The sequence below is a fragment of the Oncorhynchus kisutch genome, unplaced genomic scaffold (assembly GCF_002021735.2).
Source record: "Oncorhynchus kisutch isolate 150728-3 unplaced genomic scaffold, Okis_V2 Okis07a-Okis12b_hom, whole genome shotgun sequence".
NCBI classification, from domain to species: Eukaryota; Metazoa; Chordata; class Actinopteri; order Salmoniformes; family Salmonidae; genus Oncorhynchus; species Oncorhynchus kisutch.
Window position 1 is genome coordinate 11,879,103 of NW_022261984.1, and position 27,500 is coordinate 11,906,602.

General features: G+C 45.7%; 2 protein-coding genes across 2 annotated transcripts in view; both read right to left on the reverse strand.

Moving 5' to 3' along the window:
• LOC116360078 (serine/threonine-protein phosphatase 2A 55 kDa regulatory subunit B gamma isoform) overlaps nt 1–14,430 on the reverse strand; it is a 40,090-nt gene extending 25,660 nt beyond the window's left edge. Inside the window, exon 1 of the mRNA XM_031814595.1 lies at nt 14,367–14,430. Within this exon, the coding sequence (XP_031670455.1) occupies nt 14,367–14,430 (64 nt within the window). The remainder of the gene's footprint in view (nt 1–14,366) is intronic.
• The window catches only part of LOC116360079 (uncharacterized), a 22,715-nt gene extending 3,377 nt beyond the window's left edge, over nt 1–19,338 (reverse strand). The window contains exons 1-2 of the mRNA XM_031814596.1: nt 19,334–19,338; nt 14,367–15,702 (exon numbers count right to left, since the gene is read on the reverse strand). Coding sequence (XP_031670456.1) covers nt 14,466–15,702; nt 19,334–19,338 — 1,242 coding nt within the window. The 3' untranslated portion in view covers nt 14,367–14,465. The remainder of the gene's footprint in view (nt 1–14,366; nt 15,703–19,333) is intronic.
• Nucleotides 19,339–27,500: the final 8,162 nt, after the last annotated feature.

Below are 27,500 nucleotides of genomic sequence, written 5' to 3' on the forward strand. Positions count from 1 at the left end.
CCATAAGGGATCAGAACCACTGAGTCAGCATCCTACTATCATACTGTTACTACCCCATAAGGGTTCAGAACCACTGAGTCAGCATCCTACTGTCATACTGTTACTATCCCATAAGGGATCAGAACCACTGAGTCAGCATCCTACTGTCATACTGTTACTACCCCATAAGGGTTCAGATCCACTGAGTCAGCATCCTACTGTCATACTGTTACTACCCCATAAGGGTTCAGAACAACTGAGTCAGCATCCTACTGTCATACTGTTACTACCCCATAAGGGTTCAGAACCACTGAGTCAGCATCCTACTATCATACTGTTACTACCCCATAAGGGTTCAGAACCACTGAGTCAGCATCCTACTGTCATACTGTTACTACCCCATAAGAGATCAGAACCACTGAGTCAGCATCCTACTGTCATACTGTTACTACCCCATAAGGGTTCAGAACCACTGAGTCAGCATCATACTGTCATACTGTTACTACCCCATAAGGGTTCAGAACCACTGAGTCAGCATCCTACTGTCATACTGTTACTACCCCATAAGGGTTCAGAACCACTGAGTCAGCATCCTACTATCATACTGTTACTACCCCATAAGGGTTCAGAACCACTGAGTCAGCATCCTACTGTCATACTGTTACTACCCCATAAGGGTTCAGAACCACTGAGTCAGCATCCTACTGTCATACTGTTACTACCCCATAAGGGTTCAGAACCACTGAGTCAGCATCCTACTGTCATACTGTTACTACCCCATAAGGGATCAGAACCACTGAGTCAGCATCCTACTGTCATACTGTTACTACCCCATAAGGGTTCAGAACCACTGAGTCAGCATCCTACTATCATACTGTTACTACCCCATAAGGGATCAGAACCACTGAGTCAGCATCCTACTGTCATACTGTTACTACCCCATAAGGGTTCAGAACCACTGAGTCAGCATCCTACTGTCATACTGTTACTATCCCATAAGGGATCAGAACCACTGAGTCAGCATCCTACTGTCATACTGTTACTACCCCATAAGGGTTCAGAACCACTGAGTCAGCATCCTACTATCATACTGTTACTACCCCATAAGGGATCAGAACCACTGAGTCAGCATCCTACTGTCATACTGTTACTACCCCATAAGGGTTCAGAACCACTGAGTCAGCATCCTACTGTCATACTGTTACTACCCCATAAGGGTTCAGAACCACTGAGTCAGCATCATACTGTTACTACCCCATAAGGGATCAGAACCACTGAGTCAGCATCCTACTATCATACTGTTACTACCCCATAAGGGTTCAGAACCACTGAGTCAGCATCATACTGTTACTACCCCATAAGGGATCAGAACCACTGAGTCAGCATCCTACTATCATACTGTTACTACCCCATAAGGGTTCAGAACCACTGAGTCAGCATCCTACTGTCATACTGTTACTACCCCATAAGGGTTCAGAACCACTGAGTCAGCATCCTACTGTCATACTGTTACCACCCCATATGGGTTCAGAACCACTGAGTCAGCATCCTACTGTCATACTGTTACTACCCCATAAGGGTTCAGAACCACTGAGTCAGCATCCTACTATCATACTGTTACTACCCCATAAGGGATCAGAACCACTGAGTCAGCATCATACTGTTACTACCCCATAAGGGATCAGAACCACTGAGTCAGCATCCTACTATCATACTGTTACTACCCCATAAGGGTTCAGAACCACTGAGTCAGCATCATACTGTTCCTACCCCATAAGGGATCAGAACCACTGAGTCAGCATCCTACTATCATACTGTTACTACCCCATAAGGGTTCAGAACCACTGAGTCAGCATCCTACTGTCATACTGTTACTATCCCATAAGGGATCAGAACCACTGAGTCAGCATCCTACTGTCATACTGTTACTACCCCATAAGGGTTCAGATCCACTGAGTCAGCATCCTACTGTCATACTGTTACTACCCCATAAGGGTTCAGAACAACTGAGTCAGCATCCTACTGTCATACTGTTACTACCCCATAAGGGTTCAGAACCACTGAGTCAGCATCCTACTATCATACTGTTACTACCCCATAAGGGTTCAGAACCACTGAGTCAGCATCCTACTGTCATACTGTTACTACCCCATAAGGGATCAGAACCACTGAGTCAGCATCCTACTGTCATACTGTTACTACCCCATAAGGGTTCAGAACCACTGAGTCAGCATCATACTGTCATACTGTTACTACCCCATAAGGGTTCAGAACCACTGAGTCAGCATCCTACTGTCATACTGTTACTACCCCATAAGGGTTCAGAACCACTGAGTCAGCATCCTACTATCATACTGTTACTACCCCATAAGGGTTCAGAACCACTGAGTCAGCATCCTACTGTCATACTGTTACTACCCCATAAGGGTTCAGAACCACTGAGTCAGCATCCTACTGTCATACTGTTACTACCCCATAAGGGTTCAGAACCACTGAGTCAGCATCCTACTGTCATACTGTTACTACCCCATAAGGGATCAGAACCACTGAGTCAGCATCCTACTGTCATACTGTTACTACCCCATAAGGGTTCAGAACCACTGAGTCAGCATCCTACTATCATACTGTTACTACCCCATAAGGGATCAGAACCACTGAGTCAGCATCCTACTGTCATACTGTTACTACCCCATAAGGGTTCAGAACCACTGAGTCAGCATCCTACTGTCATACTGTTACTACCCCATAAGGGTTCAGAACCACTGAGTCAGCATCCTACTGTCATACTGTTACTACCCCATAAGGGTTCAGAACCACTGAGTCAGCATCCTACTGTCATACTGTTACTACCCCATAAGGGATCAGAACCACTGAGTCAGCATCCTACTGTCATACTGTTACTACCCCATAAGGGTTCAGAACCACTGAGTCAGCATCCTACTATCATACTGTTACTACCCCATAAGGGATCAGAACCACTGAGTCAGCATCCTACTGTCATACTGTTACTACCCCATAAGGGTTCAGAACCACTGAGTCAGCATCCTACTGTCATACTGTTACTACCCCATAAGGGTTCAGAACCACTGAGTCAGCATCATACTGTTACTACCCCATAAGGGATCAGAACCACTGAGTCAGCATCCTACTATCATACTGTTACTACCCCATAAGGGTTCAGAACCACTGAGTCAGCATCATACTGTTACTACCCCATAAGGGATCAGAACCACTGAGTCAGCATCCTACTATCATACTGTTACTACCCCATAAGGGTTCAGAACCACTGAGTCAGCATCCTACTGTCATACTGTTACTATCCCATAAGGGATCAGAACCACTGAGTCAGCATCCTACTGTCATACTGTTACTACCCCATAAGGGTTCAGATCCACTGAGTCAGCATCCTACTGTCATACTGTTACTACCCCATAATGGTTCAGAACAACTGAGTCAGCATCCTACTGTCATACTGTTACTACCCCATAAGGGTTCAGAACCACTGAGTCAGCATCCTACTATCATACTGTTACTACCCCATAAGGGTTCAGAACCACTGAGTCAGCATCCTACTGTCATACTGTTACTACCCCATAAGGGTTCAGAACCACTGAGTCAGCATCCTACTGTCATACTGTTACCACCCCATAAGGGTTCAGAACCACTGAGTCAGCATCCTACTGTCATACTGTTACTACCCCATAAGGGTTCAGAACCACTGAGTCAGCATCCTACTATCATACTGTTACTACCCCATAAGGGATCAGAACCACTGAGTCAGCATCATACTGTTACTACCCCATAAGGGATCAGAACCACTGAGTCAGCATCCTACTATCATACTGTTACTACCCCATAAGGGTTCAGAACCACTGAGTCAGCATCATACTGTTCCTACCCCATAAGGGATCAGAACCACTGAGTCAGCATCCTACTATCATACTGTTACTACCCCATAAGGGTTCAGAACCACTGAGTCAGCATCCTACTGTCATACTGTTACTATCCCATAAGGGATCAGAACCACTGAGTCAGCATCCTACTGTCATACTGTTACTACCCCATAAGGGTTCAGATCCACTGAGTCAGCATCCTACTGTCATACTGTTACTACCCCATAAGGGTTCAGAACAACTGAGTCAGCATCCTACTGTCATACTGTTACTACCCCATAAGGGTTCAGAACCACTGAGTCAGCATCCTACTATCATACTGTTACTACCCCATAAGGGTTCAGAACCACTGAGTCAGCATCCTACTGTCATACTGTTACTACCCCATAAGGGATCAGAACCACTGAGTCAGCATCCTACTGTCATACTGTTACTACCCCATAAGGGTTCAGAACCACTGAGTCAGCATCATACTGTCATACTGTTACTACCCCATAAGGGTTCAGAACCACTGAGTCAGCATCCTACTGTCATACTGTTACTACCCCATAAGGGTTCAGAACCACTGAGTCAGCATCCTACTATCATACTGTTACTACCCCATAAGGGTTCAGAACCACTGAGTCAGCATCCTACTGTCATACTGTTACTATCCCATAAGGGATCAGAACCACTGAGTCAGCATCCTACTGTCATACTGTTACTACCCCATAAGGGTTCAGATCCACTGAGTCAGCATCCTACTGTCATACTGTTACTACCCCATAAGGGTTCAGAACAACTGAGTCAGCATCCTACTGTCATACTGTTACTACCCCATAAGGGTTCAGAACCACTGAGTCAGCATCCTACTATCATACTGTTACTACCCCATAAGGGTTCAGAACCACTGAGTCAGCATCCTACTGTCATACTGTTACTACCCCATAAGGGATCAGAACCACTGAGTCAGCATCCTACTGTCATACTGTTACTACCCCATAAGGGTTCAGAACCACTGAGTCAGCATCATACTGTCATACTGTTACTACCCCATAAGGGTTCAGAACCACTGAGTCAGCATCCTACTGTCATACTGTTACTACCCCATAAGGGTTCAGAACCACTGAGTCAGCATCCTACTATCATACTGTTACTACCCCATAAGGGTTCAGAACCACTGAGTCAGCATCCTACTGTCATACTGTTACTACCCCATAAGGGTTCAGAACCACTGAGTCAGCATCCTACTGTCATACTGTTACTACCCCATAAGGGTTCAGAACCACTGAGTCAGCATCCTACTGTCATACTGTTACTACCCCATAAGGGATCAGAACCACTGAGTCAGCATCCTACTGTCATACTGTTACTACCCCATAAGGGTTCAGAACCACTGAGTCAGCATCCTACTATCATACTGTTACTACCCCATAAGGGATCAGAACCACTGAGTCAGCATCCTACTGTCATACTGTTACTACCCCATAAGGGTTCAGAACCACTGAGTCAGCATCCTACTGTCATACTGTTACTACCCCATAAGGGTTCAGAACCACTGAGTCAGCATCCTACTGTCATACTGTTACTACCCCATAAGGGTTCAGAACCACTGAGTCAGCATCCTACTGTCATACTGTTACTACCCCATAAGGGATCAGAACCACTGAGTCAGCATCCTACTGTCATACTGTTACTACCCCATAAGGGTTCAGAACCACTGAGTCAGCATCCTACTATCATACTGTTACTACCCCATAAGGGATCAGAACCACTGAGTCAGCATCCTACTGTCATACTGTTACTACCCCATAAGGGTTCAGAACCACTGAGTCAGCATCCTACTGTCATACTGTTACTACCCCATAAGGGTTCAGAACCACTGAGTCAGCATCATACTGTTACTACCCCATAAGGGATCAGAACCACTGAGTCAGCATCCTACTATCATACTGTTACTACCCCATAAGGGTTCAGAACCACTGAGTCAGCATCATACTGTTACTACCCCATAAGGGATCAGAACCACTGAGTCAGCATCCTACTATCATACTGTTACTACCCCATAAGGGTTCAGAACCACTGAGTCAGCATCCTACTGTCATACTGTTACTATCCCATAAGGGATCAGAACCACTGAGTCAGCATCCTACTGTCATACTGTTACTACCCCATAAGGGTTCAGATCCACTGAGTCAGCATCCTACTGTCATACTGTTACTACCCCATAATGGTTCAGAACAACTGAGTCAGCATCCTACTGTCATACTGTTACTACCCCATAAGGGTTCAGAACCACTGAGTCAGCATCCTACTATCATACTGTTACTACCCCATAAGGGTTCAGAACCACTGAGTCAGCATCCTACTGTCATACTGTTACTACCCCATAAGGGTTCAGAACCACTGAGTCAGCATCCTACTGTCATACTGTTACCACCCCATAAGGGTTCAGAACCACTGAGTCAGCATCCTACTGTCATACTGTTACTACCCCATAAGGGTTCAGAACCACTGAGTCAGCATCCTACTATCATACTGTTACTACCCCATAAGGGATCAGAACCACTGAGTCAGCATCATACTGTTACTACCCCATAAGGGATCAGAACCACTGAGTCAGCATCCTACTATCATACTGTTACTACCCCATAAGGGTTCAGAACCACTGAGTCAGCATCATACTGTTCCTACCCCATAAGGGATCAGAACCACTGAGTCAGCATCCTACTATCATACTGTTACTACCCCATAAGGGTTCAGAACCACTGAGTCAGCATCCTACTGTCATACTGTTACTATCCCATAAGGGATCAGAACCACTGAGTCAGCATCCTACTGTCATACTGTTACTACCCCATAAGGGTTCAGATCCACTGAGTCAGCATCCTACTGTCATACTGTTACTACCCCATAAGGGTTCAGAACAACTGAGTCAGCATCCTACTGTCATACTGTTACTACCCCATAAGGGTTCAGAACCACTGAGTCAGCATCCTACTATCATACTGTTACTACCCCATAAGGGTTCAGAACCACTGAGTCAGCATCCTACTGTCATACTGTTACTACCCCATAAGGGATCAGAACCACTGAGTCAGCATCCTACTGTCATACTGTTACTACCCCATAAGGGTTCAGAACCACTGAGTCAGCATCATACTGTCATACTGTTACTACCCCATAAGGGTTCAGAACCACTGAGTCAGCATCCTACTGTCATACTGTTACTACCCCATAAGGGTTCAGAACCACTGAGTCAGCATCCTACTATCATACTGTTACTACCCCATAAGGGTTCAGAACCACTGAGTCAGCATCCTACTGTCATACTGTTACTACCCCATAAGGGTTCAGAACCACTGAGTCAGCATCCTACTGTCATACTGTTACTACCCCATAAGGGTTCAGAACCACTGAGTCAGCATCCTACTGTCATACTGTTACTACCCCATAAGGGTTCAGAACCACTGAGTCAGCATCCTACTGTCATACTGTTACTACCCCATAAGGGATCAGAACCACTGAGTCAGCATCCTACTGTCATACTGTTACTACCCCATAAGGGTTCAGAACCACTGAGTCAGCATCCTACTATCATACTGTTACTACCCCATAAGGGATCAGAACCACTGAGTCAGCATCCTACTGTCATACTGTTACTACCCCATAAGGGTTCAGAACCACTGAGTCAGCATCCTACTGTCATACTGTTACTACCCCATAAGGGTTCAGAACCACTGAGTCAGCATCATACTGTTACTACCCCATAAGGGATCAGAACCACTGAGTCAGCATCCTACTATCATACTGTTACTACCCCATAAGGGTTCAGAACCACTGAGTCAGCATCATACTGTTACTACCCCATAAGGGATCAGAACCACTGAGTCAGCATCCTACTATCATACTGTTACTACCCCATAAGGGTTCAGAACCACTGAGTCAGCATCCTACTGTCATACTGTTACTACCCCATAAGGGTTCAGATCCACTGAGTCAGCATCCTACTGTCATACTGTTACTACCCCATAAGGGTTCAGAACAACTGAGTCAGCATCCTACTGTCATACTGTTACTACCCCATAAGGGTTCAGAACCACTGAGTCAGCATCCTACTGTCATACTGTTACTACCCCATAAGGGATCAGAACCACTGAGTCAGCATCCTACTGTCATACTGTTACTACCCCATAAGGGATCAGAACCACTGAGTCAGCATCCTACTGTCATACTGTTACTACCCCATAAGGGTTCACAACCACTGAGTCAGCATCCTACTGTCATACTGTTACTACCCCATAAGGGATCAGAACCACTGAGTCAGCATCCTACTGTCATACTGTTACTACCCCATAAGGGTTCAGAACAACTGAGTCAGCATCCTACTATCATACTGTTACTACCCCATAAGGGATCAGAACCACTGAGTCAGCATCCTTCTATCATATTGTTACTACCCCATAAGGGTTCAGAACCACTGATTCAGCATCCTACTATCATACTGTTACTACCCCATAAGGGTTCAGAACCACTGAGTCAGCATCCTACTATCATACTGTTACTACCCCATAAGGGTTCAGAACCACTGATTCAGCATCCTACTATCATACTGTTACTAACCCATAAGGGTTCAGATCCACTGAGTCAGCATCCTACTATCATACTGTTACTACCCCATAAGGGTTCAAAACCACTGAGTCAGCATCCTACTATCATACTGTTACTACCCCATAAGGGTTCAAAACCACTGAGTCAGCATCCTACTATCATACTGTTACTACCCCATAAGGGTTCAAAACCACTGAGTCAGCATCCTACTATCATACTGTTACTAACCCATAAGGGTTCAGATCCACTGAGTCAGCATCCTACTATCATACTGTTACTACCCCATAAGGGTTCAGAACCACTGAGTCAGCATGCTACTATCATACTGTTACTACCCCATAAGGGTTCAGAACCACTGAGTCAGCATCATACTGTTACTACCCAATAAGGGTTCAGAACCACTGAGTCAGCATCCTACTATTATACTGTTACTACCCCATAAGGGTTCAGAACCACTGAGTCAGCATCCTACTATCATACTGTTACTACCCCATAAGGGTTCAGAACCACTGAGTCAGCATCCTACTATCATACCGTTACTACCCCATAAGGGTTCAGAACCACTGAGTCAGCATCCTACTATCATACCGTTACTACCCCATTAGGCAGGGGTTCTTAAAGTTTTTCAGCCTGAGACCCAAATTAGAAATGTTGTGTTTTCCTCGGACATAAGCTCAGGAAAATATGCAACTATATGTACATATTGGTACATTTCATTGCTCTTATGCCTAAAACAAATGCAATACAGACCAAAATAAATAACACTGCAATTAAATATTCATGTTAATATATATTCGTGTTTATCCCCCCCCCCCCCCCCATTAAAAACACTCGTACATATCTATCTAGGTTGGATCTGTTGCTGCTAAAAATACAATAAATAATTTTCATTCTGAACTGGACTAAACTGATTGATCACACATCACACAGGTGTAGACTAGAAAACACACACAGTCCTAATGAGCTTCAACAAGCATGTCTATTCTGGGCTCAGTTTTACGTACATTACCTCTATATCTGGTAATGTCCTTAATAATGTACGTAACAGAGACAGCCAGCAACATGGAGGAGTCCAGCTCTGAACCCCTAACTCTCTCTCTCAAACAAACAAACATCTCTGCTTCTAAACTAGTTGTAGGCCTATCTTTTGTAACTAAGTGTACCTAAGTGGACAGAGAGGTATTATAAACCTACCTAAATTGACAAAAGAGGTGCTGGATGCCTCCCTTCGGTAACAGAGATATATTGGAAGCCTACCTTCGGTAACATAGATATATTGGAAGCCTACCTTCGGTAACAGAGATATATTGGAAACCTACCTTCGGTAACAGAGATATATTGTAAGTCTACCTTCGGTAACAGAGATGTGTTGGAAGCCTACCTTCGGTAACAGAGATATATTGGAAGCCTACATTCGGTAACAGAGATATATTGGAAGCCTACCTTCGGTAACAGAGATATATTGGAAGCCTACCTTCGGTAACAGACATATTTTGGAAGCCTACCTTCAGTAACAGAGTTATGTTGGAAGCCTATCTTCGGTAACAGAGATATGTTGGAAGCCTACCTTCGGTAACAGAGATATATTGTAAGTCTACCTTCGGTAACAGAGATGTGTTGGAAGCCTACCTTCGGTAACAGAGATATATTGGAAGCCTACCTTCGGTAACAGAGATATATTGGAAGCCTACCTTCGGTAACAGAGATATATTGGAAGCCTATCTTCGGTAACAGAGATATATTGGAAGCCTACCTTCGGTAACAGAGATATATTGAAAGCCTACCTTCGGTAACAGAGATATATTGTAAGTCTACCTTCGGTAACAGAGATGTGTTGGAAGCCTACCTTCGGTAACATAGATATATTGGAAGCCTACCTAAGTTAACAGAGATATGTTGGAAGCCTACCTTCGGTAACAGAGATATTTTGGAAGCCTACCTTCGGTAACAGAGATATGTCGGAAGTCTACCTTCGGTAACAGAGATATATTGGAAGCCTACCTTCGGTAACAGAGATATATTGGAAGCCTACCTTCGGTAACAGAGATATGTTGGAAGTCTACCTTCGGTAACAGAGATATATTGGAAGACTACCTTCGGTAACAGAGATATATTGGAAGCCTACCTTCGATAACAGAGATATATTGGAAGCCTACCTTCGGTAACAGAGATATTTTGGAAGCCTCCCTTCGGTAACAGAGATGTGTTGGAAGCCTACCTTCGGTAACATAGATATATTGGAAGCCTACCTTCGGTAACAGAGATATGTTGGAAGCCTACCTTCAGTAACAGAGATATGTTGGAAGCCTACCTTCGGTAACAGAGATATGTTGGAAGCCTAACTTCATTGACAGAGATATGTTGGAAGCCTACCTTCGGTAACAGAGATATGTTGGAAGCCTACCTTCAGTAACAGAGATATGTTGGAAGCCTATCTTCAGTAACAGAGATATGTTGGAAGCCTACCTTCGGTAACAGAGATATGTTGGAAGCCTACCTTCGGTAACAGAGATATGTTGGAAGCCTACCTTCGGTAACAGAGATATGTTGGAAGCCTACCTTCGGTAACAGAGATATGTCGGAAGTCTACCTTCGGTAACAGAGATATATTGGAAGCCTACCTTCGGTAACAGAGATATATTGGAAGCCTACCTTCGGTAACAGAGATATGTTGGAAGTCTACCTTCGGTAACAGAGATATATTGGAAGACTACCTTCGGTAACAGAGATATATTGGAAGCCTACCTTCGGTAACAGAGATATATTGGAAGCCTACCTTCGATAACAGAGATATATTGGAAGCCTACCTTCGGTAACAGAGATATTTTGGAAGCCTCCCTTCGGTAACAGAGATGTGTTGGAAGCCTACCTTCGGTAACATAGATATATTGGAAGCCTACCTTCGGTAACAGAGATATGTTGGAAGCCTACCTTCAGTAACAGAGATATGTTGGAAGCCTACCTTCGGTAACAGAGATATGTTGGAAGCCTAACTTCATTGACAGAGATATGTTGGAAGCCTACCTTCGGTAACAGAGATATGTTGGAAGCCTACCTTCAGTAACAGAGTTATGTTGGAAGCCTATCTTCAGTAACAGAGATATGTTGGAAGCCTACCTTCGGTAACAGAGATATGTTGGAAGCCTACCTTCGGTAACAGAGATATGTTGGAAGCCTACCTTCGGTAACAGAGATATGTTGGAAGCCTACCTTCAGTAACAGAGATATGTTGGAAGCCTACCTTCGGTAACAGAGATATATTGGAAGCCTACCTTCGGTAACAGAGATATTTTGGAAGCCTCCCTTCGGTAACAGAGATGTGTTGGAAGCCTACCTTCGGTAACATAGATATATTGGAAGCCTACCTTCGGTAACATAGATATATTGGAAGTCTACCTTCGGTAACAGAGATATGTTGGAAGCCTACCTTCGGTAACAGAGATATATTGGAAGCCTACCTTCGGTAACAGAGATATATTGGAAGCCTACCTTCGGTAACAGAGATATGTTGGAAGTCTACCTTCGGTAACAGAGATATATTGGAAGACTACCTTCGGTAACAGAGATATATTGGAAGCCTACCTTCGGTAACAGAGATATATTGGAAGCCTACCTTCAATAACAGAGATATATTGGAAGCCTACCTTCGGTAACAGAGATATTTTGGAAGCCTCCCTTCGGTAACAGAGATGTGTTGGAAGCCTACCTTCGGTAACATAGATATATTGGAAGTCTACCTTCGGTAACAGAGATATGTTGGAAGCCTACCTTCGGTAACATAGATATATTGGAAGCCTACCTTCGGTAACAGAGATATGTTGGAAGCCTACCTTCGGTAACAGAGATATGTTGGAAGCCTACCTTCGGTAACAGAGATATGTTGGAAGCCTACCTTCGGTAACAGAGATATGTTGGAAGCCTAACTTCATTGACAGAGATATGTTGGAAGCCTACCTTCGGTAACAGAGATATGTTGGAAGCCTACCTTCAGTAACAGAGTTATGTTGGAAGCCTATCTTCAGTAACAGAGATATGTTGGAAGCCTACCTTCGGTAACAGAGATATGTTGGAAGCCTACCTTCGGTAACAGAGATATGTTGGAAGCCTACCTTCGGTAACAGAGATATGTTGGAAGCCTACCTTCAGTAACAGAGATATGTTGGAAGCCTACCTTCGGTAACAGAGATATATTGGAAGCCTACCTTCGGTAACAGAGATATTTTGGAAGCCTCCCTTCGGTAACAGAGATGTGTTGGAAGCCTACCTTCGGTAACATAGATATATTGGAAGCCTACCTTCGGTAACATAGATATATTGGAAGTCTACCTTCGGTAACAGAGATATGTTGGAAGCCTACCTTCGGTAACAGAGATATATTGGAAGCCTACCTTCGGTAACAGAGATATATTGGAAGCCTACCTTCGGTAACAGAGATATGTTGGAAGTCTACCTTCGGTAACAGAGATATATTGGAAGACTACCTTCGGTAACAGAGATATATTGGAAGCCTACCTTCGGTAACAGAGATATATTGGAAGCCTACCTTCAATAACAGAGATATATTGGAAGCCTACCTTCGGTAACAGAGATATTTTGGAAGCCTCCCTTCGGTAACAGAGATGTGTTGGAAGCCTACCTTCGGTAACATAGATATATTGGAAGTCTACCTTCGGTAACAGAGATATGTTGGAAGCCTACCTTCGGTAACAGAGATATGTTGGAAGCCTACCTTCGGTAACATAGATATATTGGAAGCCTACCTTCGGTAACAGAGATATGTTGGAAGCCTACCTTCGGTAACAGAGATATGTTGGAAGCCTATCTTCGGTAACAGAGATATGTTGGAAGCCTACCTTCGGTAACAGAGATATGTTGGAAGCCTACCTTCGGGAAACTAAGTGGCGCTCTAGGTCTACGTAACTTGACAGAGTTATAATACGCGAACTTAATCGAACATAGAGGTATTATAAACCTACCTAATGTGACAGAGCCATTATAGACCTACTTAAGGTAAAATAGATGTATTATAAGCTTTGATTATATAGTGGTATTATAAACCTACTTAAGGTGACATAGAGCTGTTATAAACCTATGTAAGGTGACATAGTGATATTACAAACCTACATATGGTAACAGAGGTGTTATAAACCTACATATGGTAACAGAGGTGTTACAAACCTACATATGGTAACAGAGGTGTTATAAACCTACTTAAGGTGACATAGAGCTGTTATAAACCTATGTAAGGTAACATAGTGATATTATAATCCTACCTAATGTGACATAGAGCCATTATAAACCTACTTAAGGTAAAATAGATGTGTTATAAACCTACGTAAGGTGACATAGAGCTGTTATAAACCTATGTAAGGTATCATCGTGATATTATAAACCTATGTAAGGTATCATCGTGATATTATAAACCTACATATGGTGACAGAGGTGTTATAAACCTACATATGGTGACAGAGGTGTTATAAACCTACTTAAGGTGACATAGAGCTGTTATAAACCTAAGTAAGGTAACATAGTGATATTATAAACCTACTTAAGGTAAAGACGGTGTTATAGACATACTTAAGATAACAAAGGTGTTATAAGCCTACTTAAGGTGACATAGAGCTGTTATAAACCTACTTAAGGTGACATAGATGTGTTATAAACCTACTTAAGATAACAGAGGTGTTATAAACCTACTTAAGATAACAGAGGTGTTATAAACCTATTTAAGGTAACAGTGGTATTATAAACCTACTTAAGATAACAGAGGTGTTATAAACCTACTTAAGGTGACATAGATGTGTTATAAAGCTATGTAAGGTAACATAGTGATATTATAAACCTACATATGGTGACAGAGGTGTTATAAACCTACTTAAGATAACAGAGGTGTTATAAGCCTACCTTCGGTGACGTAGTCTCGCAGGAAGCTGTGGTTGCCTTTGGAGCTCTCGGTGTCCTCCCCCATTGGAAGCAAAGGAAGGGGGACCCGACCTGGACCAATCAGAGCTCTCTCTCCCCTCCCAGGCTCTGCCCATACTGCTGGGGCCTAGCGCAGTGGCCTGGGGCAAGGCATCGTGGGATATGGAGGGGCGGAGGAATAGAGAGGATAGAGGGAAGAGAGGGAGAGGTGTGGTGAGGATGGAGAGAGAGAGAGGGGGAAGAGAGGGAAGGAGTTTGGTGAGGTGTGGAGAGGGACGGAAGGGTGAACAGGAGAGGGGGGTGGAGAGAGAGAGAGAGATTAGGTAGAAAAGGATGAGAGGGGAGGGGACCTGAGAGAAGGTGGATCGCCCACACACACTCCCACAGCACGCGGCGTGACCTCTGATAAAAACACACACTACACACACCACTACACACACCACTACACACACCAGGCCAGCAAGAGAAGTCCCGAAACAATGAGAAATCCACTGATACGCTGTTAGAGAAAGTCGTCCATTTGTCTGCCTGTGACTGTGAGAGAAAGAGAGGGAGAGAGTAGCACTCCTCCGTGTGCGTGATAATATCCACTGCGCTGCAGTATTTCCTTGGTAACAAACAGGAACAGGAACTGTAGCAGTAGTAGTATTTCCTTGGTAACAAACAGGAACAGGAATTGTAGTAGTAGTAGCAGGAGTATTTCCTTGGTAACAAACAGGAACAGGAACTGTAGCAGCAGTAGTATTTCCTTGGTAACAAAAAGTAATTGTAGCAGTAGTAGCAGCAGTATTTCCTTGGTAACAAACAGGAACAGGAATTGTAGCAGTAGTAACAGGAGTATTTCCTTGGTAACAAACAGGAACTGTAGCAGTAGCAGTAGTAGCAGGAGTATTTCCTTGGTAACAAACAGGAACAGGAATTATAGTAGCAGTAGTAGCAGAAGTATTTCCTTGGTAACAAACAGGAACAGGAACTGTAGCAGCAGTAGTATTTCCTTGGTAACAAACAGGAACAGGAATTGTAGTAGCAGCAGTAGTAGCAGCAGTATTTCCTTGCTAACAAACAGGAACAGGAACTGTAGCAGTAGTAGTTCTTGGTCTCAGAGTGTGGAAGTCCTTGAAGGAGAGAGCAGGAGAACAGGATCTCTGCTTCTCGAGGAGGAGGAGGAAGAGGAGACAAGGCCTCGACACACCTTCCTACGTTCTGCCTGTCGGCTTGTTTTGCCTGCCTGTCTCTCTGCCTTTCTGTCTCTCTGCCTGCGTGTCTCTCTGCCTGCGTGTCTCTCTGCCTGTCTGCTGCTGCTGCTATGTCCTCTGTACTGCAGTGTCACTGAGCAGGCAGGCAGGCAGGGGCACGTGTGTCTGTGTGGAGAGGAAAGGAGAGAGAGAGAGAGAGAAGGGTGGCGGGATGAGCGAAAAGGAGAGAGGGAGAAAGCGAGAGTAGAGGATGCTGTGGTTCTGTCGCTGCAGCCTCTTTCCAGCTTAGCCAACCAGAGCACAGCTCTCAGGCACGACTCCGCCCACTGCAGGTGATGAGAGGGAAGTGACCGGCAGAGGGAACAGTGGAGAGAACGAGAGGAGAGGAGGAGGAGAGAGAGGGAGGTCTGAATACCCATACCAGTGTACTACATACTTCAATTGCATACTATGCACTAATCGTTGCATACTATTTAGCACGTACCGTTTAGCAAATGTTACGCAGTAGCGGCTCCTGATTGGCTGAGTAGGTGGGGCGGGGCCGAGTGCGAGTGGATTTTTCGAAATTCAAGACATGCATCAGATTAACCAGCCTGATTATAGCTCATTTCCATTTAGATCAATTTCTCTAAACTGTGAATAGAATAGGAATGGAGTTATAAACCTCCTCAGGTTGGTTATAGACCTCCTCAGGCTGGTTATAGACCTCCTCAGGTTGGTTATAGACCTCCTCGGGCTGATTATAGACCTCCTCATGCTGGTTATAGACCTCCTCAGGCTGGCTATAGACCTCCTCAGGCTGGTTATACACCTCCTCAGGCTGGTTATAGACCTACTTAGGCTGGTTATAGACCTCCTCAGGCTGGTTATAGACCTCCTCAGGCTGGTTATAGACCTCCTCAGGCTGGTTATATACTTCCTCAAGCTGGTTATAGACCTCCTCAGTCTGGTTATAGACCTACTTAGGCTGGTTATAGACCTCCTCAAGCTGGTTATAGACCTCCTCAGGCTGGTTATAGACCTCCTCAAGCTGGTTATAGACCTCCTCAGGCTGGTTATAGATCTCCTCAGGCTGGTTTATAGACCTCCTCAGGCTGATTATAGACAGATGGAGATCACAGTCATGGTTAACGCTGCAGATGTTGTCTCAATGGGAATTTACCTTTAATTAACAAGCTCGCCACAACTCGCAATCGGATTGAATCCCCGTCAAAGAATAATCAGGTGATTATAATAACGATGACTACCTGACTTGACGGAAAGGAGACATCTATAAATAATAAACAGGTGATTACATGGACTAATGAAACATGATAACACTTCAAAATAAGAAATCTAAGAGTAAACAAAATAAGAAATCTAAGAGTAAACAAAATAAGAAATCTAAGAGTAAACAAAATAAGAAATCTAAGAGTAAACAAAATAAGAAATCTAAGAGTAAACAAAATAAGAAATCTAAGAGTAAACAAAATAAGACAAAATAAAGACAAAAACCAAAAGCAGTAAATGCCGTGTTACCCTGTGTTACCCCCTGTGTTACCCCGTGTCACCCCGTGTTACCCCGTGTTACCCCGTGTTACCCTGTGTTACCCCAACCCCTGTGTTACCCCGTGTTACCCTGTGTTACCCCGTGTTACCCTGTGTTACCCTGTGTTACCCTGTGTTACCCCAACCCCTGTGTTACCCTGTGTTACCCTGTGTTCCCCTGTGTTACCCTGTGTACCCTGTGTTACCCCGTGTTACCCTGTGTTACCCTGTGTTACCCTGTGTTACCCCGTGTTACCCCGTGTTACCCCGTGTTACCCTGTGTTACCCCGTGTTACCCTGTGTTACCCCAACCCCCGTGTTACCCTGTGTTACCCTGTGTTACCCTGTGTTATCCTGTGTTACCCCCAACCCCTGTGTTACCCTGTGTTACCCCAAAACCCTGTGTTACCCCGTGTTACCCTGTGTTACCCCAAAACCCTGTGTTACCCCAAACCCTGTGTTACCCCAAAACCCTGTGTTACCCCAAACCCCTGTGTTACCCCAAACCCTGTGTTACCCCAAACCCCTGTGTTACCCCAAAACCCTGTGTTACCCCAAACCCCTGTGTTACCCCAAACCCCTGTGTTACCCCAAACCCCTGTGTTACCCCAAACCCCGTGTTACCCTGTGTTACCCCAAAACCCTGTGTTACCCTGTGTTACCCCAAAACCCTGTGTTACCCCAAACCCTGTGTTACCCAAACCCCTGTGTTACCCCAAAACCCTGTGTTACCCAAAACCCTGTGTTACCCCAAAACCCTGTGTTACCCCAAAACCCTGTGTTACCCAAACCCCCGTGTTACCCTGTGTTACCCCAAACCCCTGTGTTACCCCCAAACCATGTGTTACCCCAAACCCTGTGTTACCCCAAAACCCTGTGTTACCCTAACCCCTGTGTTACCCTGTGTTACCCCAAAACCCTGTGTTACCCCAACCCCTGTGTTACCCCAAAACCCCGTGTTACCCCAAACCCCCGTGTTACCCCAAAACCCTGTGTTACCCCAAAACCCCGTGTTACCCCAAAACCCTGTGTCACCCCAAACCCCATGTTACCCCAAACCCCCATTTTACCCCAAACCCTGTGTTACCCCAAACCCTGTGTTACCCCAAACCCCTGTGTTACCCAAAACCCTGTGTTATCCAAAACCCTGTGTTACCCCAAAACCCTGTGTTACCCCAAAACCCTGTGTTACCCAAACCCCCGTGTTACCCTGTGTTACCCCAAACCCCTGTGTTACCCCAAAACCCTGTGTTACCCAAAACCCTGTGTTACCCCAAACCCCTGTGTTACCCCAAACCCCTGTGTTACCCAAAACCCTGGGTTACCCCAAACCCTGTGTTACCCCAAACCCCTGTGTTACCCAAAACCCTGTGTTACCCCAAACCCTGTGTTACCCCAAACCCCTGTGTTACCCAAAACCCTGTGTTACCCAAAACCCTGTGTTACCCAAACCCCTGTGTTACCCCAAACCCTGTGTTACCCCAAACCCCTGTGTTACCCAAAACCCGGTGTTACCCCAAACCCCTGTGTTACCCAAAACCCTGTGTTACCCCAAACCCCTGTGTTACCCAAAACCACCGTGTTACCCAAAACCCTGTGTTACCCCAAACCCTGTGTTACCCCAAACCCCTGTGTTACCCAAACCCTGTGTTATCCAAAACCCTGTGTTATCCCAAAACCCCTGTGTTACCCCAAAACCCTGTGTTACCCAAACCCCCATGTTACCCCAAACCCCATGTTATCCCAAAACCCCTGTGTTACCCCAAAACCCTGTGTTACCCAACCCCTGTGTTACCCCAAACCCCATGTTAACCCAAAACCCCGTGTTACCCAAAACCCCGTGTTACCCAAAACCCTGTGTTACCCCAAAACCCTGTGTTACCCCAAACCCCATGTTACCCCAAATCCCATGTTACCCCATGTTACCCCAAACCCCATGTAACCCCAAACCCCATGTTACCCCAAACCCCATGTAACCCCAAACCCCATGTTACCCCAAACCCCATGTTACCCCAAACCCCATGTAACCCCAAACCCCATGTAACCCCAAACCCCATGTAACCCCAAACCCCATGTAACCCCAAACCCCATGTAACCCCAATCCCCATGTAACCCCAAACCCCATGTTACCCCAAACCCCATGTAACCCCAACCCCATGTTACCCCATGCTACCCCAAACCCCATCTTACCCCAAACCCCATGCACCTCATTGTTCCCCATGTTACCCCATGTTACCCCAAACCCCATGTAACCCCAACCCCATGTTACCCCATGCTACCCCAAACCCCATGTTACCCCAAACCCCAATGAGACCTCATGTTACCCCATGAACCTCATGGTACCCCATGTTACCCCATGTTACCCCAAACCCCATGTTACCATACAGGCTGCATATCTTTAAAGTTCTATATCTGAAAAACTCGATTGTCGACATGCAACACATTTAGGGACTATATCAACAATGGACTAATGTATGGTTACATGGGGTTTGGGGTAACATGGGGTTTGGGGTAACATGGGGTTTGGGGTAACATGGGGTCTGGGGTAACATGGGGTAACATGGGGTTTGGGGTAACACGGGGTATGGGGTAACATGGGGTTTGGGGTAACATGGGGTTTGGGGTAACATGGGGTTTGGGGTAACATGGGGTAACATGGGGTTTGGGGTAACATGGGGTTAATGGGACTAATGAAACAAATAACTAAATATATTTTGAGGTGGTTTTCCTTTAAGGTTTTCCATCTCATTTTATACATCGTTGCTTTCCTGACCATCGATTTGAAAACACAAGACTGACCTGAGGTCAGTATGTAGGGTCAGCTTCATCCTACTCCTACTCCGATGTTAAAACACAAGACTGACCTGAGGTCAGTATGTAGGGTCAGCTTCATCCTACTGCTCCGATGTTAAAACACAAGACTGACCTGAGATCAGTATGTAGGGTCAGCTTCATCCTACTGCTCCGATGTTAAAACACAAGACTGACCTGAGATCAGTATGTAGGGTCAGCTTCATCCTACTCTGACTCCGATTTAAAACATAAAACTGACCTGAGATCAGCATGTAGGGTCAGCTTCATCCTACTCTGATGTTAAAACACAAAACTGACCTGAGATCAGTATGTAGGGTCAGCTTCATCCTACTCCTATTTAAAACACAAAACTGACCTGAGATCAGTATGTAGGGTCAGCTTCATCCTACTCCGTCCATCTCCATGGCATTGACATAAAGATCCATGCTGCTCACCCTGTTCACTCTCTTCTGCCTCCTGGTGGTCTAGTGGGCCTACAGTCACTGAGACAACACATGTTGGCCCCTGGAGACCCCTCCCATTGAGTCAGTCAGGGAGATATCAGGCTGGACCAGAAGATCTGTAACAATAAAAGAGAACAAGAAAAACCTCTTCAACTAGTTTCCTATAGATATGACAATAACATCAGCATGTAACAGTGCCAGCCACCCTCCCTCACAGGGCAACATGAGTAGTGGGCCTACAGTCACTGAGACCGTGGAGATGAGTAGAGACAGTCACTGAGACAACACATGTTGGTATCAGGCTGAAGATGGACGTCTGGAACAACAGGAGAGAAATAGAAAACGTAGCTCCTCAACTACTTTCCCTCATTTAGATAGGACAACAACATGACATGTGACCGTGGAGATGAGTAGAGACATTCACTGAGATAAGCATTCTGGGATATTTAAGTTAGGAGGTGATGTGATGTGATGTGGTCATGTAACAGTGCTAGCCACCCTCCCTCACAGGACAACATGAGTAGTGGGCCTACAGTCACTGAGACCGTGGAGATGAGTAGAGACATTCACTGAGATAAGCATTCTGGGATATTTAAGTTAGGAGGTGATGTGATGTGGTCATGTAACAGTGCTAGCCACCCTCCCTCACAGGACAACATGAGTAGTGGGCCTACAGTCACTGAGACCGTGGAGATGAGTAGAGACATTCACTGAGATAAGCATTCTGGGATATTTAAGTTAGGAGGTGGTGATGTGATGTGGTCATGTAACAGTGCTAGCCACCCACCCTCACAGGACAACATGAGTAGTGGGCCTACAGTCACTGAGACCGTGGAGATGAGTAGAGACATTCACTGAGATAAGCATTCTGGGATATTTAAGTTAGGAGGTGATGTGATGTGATGTGGTCATGTAACAGTGCTAGCCACCCTCCCTCACAGGACAACATGAGTAGTGGGTCTACAGTCACTGAGACCGTGGAGATGAGTAGAGACATTCACTGAGATAAGCATTCTGGGATATTTAAATTAGGAGGTGATGTGATGTGATGTGGTCATGTAACAGTGCTAGCCACCCACCCTCACAGGACAACATGAGTAGTGGGCCTACAGTCACTGAGACCGTGGAGATGAGTAGAGACATTCACTGAGATAACGTTAAAATACAAAAGCATTCTGGGATATTTAAGTTGCATTTGATTCCCACTGAAGAGCTAAACAGTCACTGTTTTGCAGAGGAAGTTGTATGAATGTGTACATAGAAATAGACAAACTAGACATCCAACATAGAATGCCCACTCAGATCACACCCTGACCATAGTTTGCTTTGTATGTGTCTATGTTTTGGTTGGTCAGGGTGTGATCTGAGTGGGCATTCTATGTTGGATGTCTAGTTTGTCTATTTCTATGCCTGGCCTGATATGGTTCTCAATCAGAGGCAGGTGTTAGTCATTGTATAATATACAAATAAATCTTACCTGAACAGATCACATGATGATAATATTCACCGTCACAGACACTACGTCCTCTTCTTATGATGTCACACTCTGTAATAGAAGACTCATTTGCTTAACAACCACCTAGTCTGACACAGACACTACGTCCTCTTCTTGTGATGTCACACTCTGGAATAGAAGACTCATTTACATAACAACCCCCTAGTCTGACACAGACACTACGTCCTCTTCTTATGATGTCACACTCTGTAATAGAAGACTCATTTGCATAACAACCACATGATGATGATTTTCACCATCACAGACACTACGTCCTCTTCTTATGATGTCACACTCTGTAATAGAAGACTCATTTGCATAACAACCACCTAGTCTGACACAGACACTACGTCCTCTTCTTGTGATGTCACACTCTGTAATATAATACTCATTTGCATAACAACCACCTAGTCTGACTCCTCTTCTTCTCTTTTCAAACAGAGGCCCTCTAGATGCAGCTACATCATTCCCACAGTCTCAGCTCTCTACACACACTCTTAGCCTCTCTCATCATGCCTGCCCGACCACTCAGTACATAGACCCGACCACTCTCTGTAGAAGACTTCCGCTGTGCCAGAGCAGGAAGTGGTCCCATTCACCAGTCTGACTGAGTGTTCAGCTGTAAACAGCAGAGAGTGAAACACAGTGGTGAGGACACCTGCATTGCTTGTTGTTAGGGGGTTTTAGGCTGGGTTTCTGTACAGCACTTTGAGATATCAGCTGATGTACGAAGGGCTTTATAAATACATTTAATTTGATATTGATTCTGTTATTCTAGCAGCAGTAATGCTTTGTGGTTGACAAGTGTTAGTAATTCCATGGAACAGGACGTATTCATAGTGTTGGTTTGTATGGACTGGATGGTGTGTATGGACTGGATGGTGTGTATGGACTGGATGGTGTGTATGGACTGGATGGTGTGTATGGACTGGATGGTGTGTATGGACTGGATGGTGTGTATGGACTGGATGGTGTGTATGGACTGGATGGTTTGTATGGACTGGATGGTGTGTATGGACTGGATGGTGTGTATGGACTGGATGGTGTGTATGGACTGGATGGTGTGTATGGACTGGATGGTTTGTATGGACTGGATGGTGTGTATGGACTGGGTGGTTGTATGGACTGGATGGTGTGTATGGACTGGATGGTGTGTATGGACTGGATGGTGTGTATGGACTGGAGTGGTGTGTATGGACTGGATGGTGTGTATGGACTGGATGGGGGGGGGTGTGTATGGACTGGATGGTGTGTTATGGACTGGATGGTGTGTATGGACTGGATGGTGTGTATGGACTGGATGGTGTGTATGGACTGATGTGTATGGACTGGATGGTTTGTATGGACTGGATGGTGTGTATGGACTGGATGGTGTGTATGGATGGATGGTGTGTATGGAATGGATGGTGTGTATGGACTGGATGGTGTGGTATGGACTGGATGGTGTGTATGGACTGGATGGTGTGTATGGACTGGATGAGTGGTGTTATGGACTGGATGGTGTGTATGGACTGGATGGTGTGGTTGGACTGGATGTGTGTGTGTATGGACTGGATGGTGTTGTATGGACTGGATGGTGTGTATGGACTGGATGGTGTGTATGGACTGGATGGTGTGTATGGACTGGATGGTGTGTATGGACTGGATGGTGTGTATGGACTGGATGGTGTGTATGGACTGGATGGTGGTGTATGGACTGGATGGTGTGTATGGACTGGATGGTGGTGTATGGACTGGATGGTGTGTATGGACTGGATGGTGTGTATGGACTGGATGGTGTGTATGGGACTGGATGGTTGTATGGACTGGATGGTTGTGTATGGACTGGATGGTGTGTATGGACTGGATGGTGTGTTGGAGCTGGATGGTGTGTATGGACTGGATGGTGTGTATGGACTGGATGGTGTGTATGGACTGGATGGTGTGTATGGACTGGATGGTGTGTATGGCCTGGATGGTGTGTATGGACTGGATGGTGTTGTATGGACTGGCTGTGTGTATGGACTGGATGGTGTGTATGGACTGGATGGTGTGTTATGGACTGGATGGTGTGTAGGACTGGATGGTGTGTATGGACTGGATGGTGTGTATGGACTGGATGGTGTATGGACTGGATGGTTTGTATGGACTGATGGTGTGTATGGACTGGATGTATGGACTGGATGGTGTGTATGGACTGGATGGTGTGTATGGACTGGATGGTGTGTATGGACTGGATGGTGTGTATGGACTGGATGGTGTGTATGGACTGGATGGTGTGTATGGACTGGATGGTGTGTTATGGACTGGATGGTGTGTATGGACTGGATGGTTGTGTATGGACTGGATGGTGTGTATGGACTGGATGGTGTGTATGGACTGGATGGTGTGTATGGACTGGATGGTGTGTATGGACTGGATGGTGTGTATGGACTGGATGGTGTGTATGGACTGGATGGTGTGTATGGACTGGATGGTGTGTATGGACTGGATGGTGTGTAGGGACTGGATGGTGGTGTATGGACTGGATGGTGTGTATGGACTGGATGGTGTGTATGGACTGGATGGTGTGTATGGACTGGATGGTGTGTATGGACTGGATGGTGTGTATGGACTGGATGGTGTGTATGGACTGGATGGTGTGTATGGACTGGATGGTGTGTATGGACTGGATGGGGTGTATGGACTGATGGTGTGTATGGACTGGATGGTGTGTATGGACTGGATGGTGTGTATGGACTGGATGGTGTGTATGGACTGGATGGTGTGTATGGCTGGATGTGTGTATGGACTGGATGGTGTGTATGGACTGGATGGTGTGTATGGACTGGATGGTGTGTATGGACTGGATGGTTTGTATGGACTGGGATGGTGTGTATGGACGGATGTGTGTATGGACTGGATGGTGTGTATGGACTGGATGGGGATGGTGTGTATGGACTGGATGGTGTGTATGGACTGGATGGTGGGTATGGACTGGATGGTGTGTATGGACTGGATGGTGTGTTGGACTGGATGGGTGTGTATGGACTGGATGGTGTGTATGGACTGGACTGGTGTGTATGGACTGGATGGTGTGTATGGACTGGATGGTTTGTATGGACTGGATGGTGTGTATGGACAGGATGGTGTGTATGGACTGGATGGTGTGTATGGACTGGATGGTGTGTATGGACTGGGATGGTGTGTATGGACTGGATGGTGTGTATGGACTGGATGGTGTGTATGGACTGGATGGTTTGTATGGACTGGATGGTGTGTATGGACTGGATGGTTTGTATGGACTGGATGGTGTGTATGGACTGGATGGTGTGTATGGACTGGATGGTGTGTATGGACTGGATGGTGTGTATGGACTGGATGGTGTGTATGGACTGGATGGTGTGTATGGACTGGATGGTGTGTATGGACTGGATGGTGTGTATGGACTGGATGGTGTGTATGGACTGGATGGTGTGTATGGACTGGATGGTTTGTATGGACTGGATGGTGTGTATGGACTGGATGGTGTGTATGGACTGGATGGTGTGTATGGACTGGATGGTGTGTATGGACTGGATGGTTTGTATGGACTGGATGGTGTGTATGGACTGGATGGTGTGTATGGACTGGATGGTGTGTATGGACTGGATGGTTTGTATGGACTGGATGGTGTGTATGGACTGGATGGTGTGTATGGACTGGATGGTGTGTATGGACTGGATGGTGTGTATGGACTGGATGGTGTGTATGGACTGGATGGTGTGTATGGACTGGATGGTGTGTATGGACTGGATGGTGTGTATGGACCCAGGATATTCTCCATGTGGTATAAAGTCGACTCATATAGAACTGCTATAATCACTGTAGATTTATACTCTACCAACCTGGTGGGCTGAAGCTTTGAGCCTGGAGATCTGAGGAGACAGCGAGAGCGAGAGGAGAATCTAACATTTTCAAGCAGACAACATAAGAAAATGAATAACAATGACAAATGGTTTGATGAAGAACGAAAAAAAAACATTTTTGAGAAACCTGTCCAACCGAAACACAGGAAACCTTCACTACGGTGAATCACTAAAACGATACAGATAGACACAATGGAGGAAAAGAAGGAACAGCATGTCAGAAATCAGCTCAATGTAATTGAGGAATCCATAGAATATCAGATAGGCCGTCATTGTAAACAATATTAACTGACTTGCCTTGTTAAATAAAGGTTACATTTTAAAATGTATATATATATATATTCTAACCATGTGTATATATATATATAGTCTAAAATAGGAACTCACTAACAAACAACAACACAAAGAGTTATCTATCCAAAAAGGAGATGTATGGATAAACCACTTATCTAATATTTTTGGTCTCTATAACAAATAACAAACAGCAAAAACATTTACAGGATCAAATACACATTTTAGAATCAACTATTAAAGACCAGAACCCACTGGATTCTAGCTAGCAGTGTCTCCCCAGCCTCTGTCCTGTATGTACCAGAGTGCTAGCTAGCAGTGTCTCCCCAGCCTCTGTCCTGTATGTACCAGAGTGCTAGCTAGCAGTGTCTCCCCAGCCTCTGTCCTGTATGTACCAGAGTGCTAGCTAGCAGTGTCTCCCCAGCCTCTGTCCTGTATGTACCAGAGTGCTAGCTAGCAGTGTCTCCCCAGCCTCTGTCCTGTATGTACCAGAGTGCTAGCTAGCAGTGTCTCCCCAGCCTCTGTCCTGTATGTACCAGAGTGCTAGCTAGCAGTGTCTCCCCAGCCTCTGTCCTGTATGTACCAGAGTGCTAGCTAGCAGTGTCTCCCCAGCCTCTGTCCTGTATGTACCAGAGTGCTAGCTAGCAGTGTCTCCCCAGCCTCTGTCCTGTATGTACCAGAGTGCTAGCTAGCAGTGTCTCCCCAGCCTCTGTCCTGCATGTACCAGAGTGCTAGCTAGCAGTGTCTCCCCAGCCTCTGTCCTGTATGTACCAGAGTGCTAGCTAGCAGTGTCTCCCCAGCCTCTGTCCTGTATGTACCAGAGTGCTAGCTAGCAGTGTCTCCCCAGCCTCTGTCCTGTATGTACCAGAGTGCTAGCTAGCAGTGTCTCCCCAGCCTCTGTCCTGTATGTACCAGAGTGCTAGCTAGCAGTGTCTCCCCAGCCTCTGTCCTGTATGTACCAGAGTGCTAGCTAGCAGTGTCTCCCCAGCCTCTGTCCTGTATGTACCAGAGTGCTAGCTAGCAGTGTCTCCCCAGCCTCTGTCCTGTATGTACCAGAGTGCTAGCTAGCAGTGTCTCCCCAGCCTCTGTCCTGTATGTACCAGAGTGCTAGCTAGCAGTGTCTCCCCAGCCTCTGTCCTGTATGTACCAGAGTGCTAGCTAGCAGTGTCTCCCCAGCCTCTGTCCTGTATGTACCAGAGTGCTAGCTAGCAGTGTCTCCCCAGCCTCTGTCCTGTATGTACCAGAGTGCTAGCTAGCAGTGTCTCCCCAGCCTCTGTCCTGTATGTACCAGAGTGCTAGCTAGCAGTGTCTCCCCAGCCTCTGTCCTGTATGTACCAGAGTGCTAGCTAGCAGTGTCTCCCCAGCCTCTGTCCTGTATGTACCAGAGTGCTAGCTAGCAGTGTCTCCCCAGCCTCTGTCCTGTATGTACCAGAGTCCTAGTTAGCAGTGTCTCCCCAGCCTCCCTCCTGTGTGTACCAGAGTCC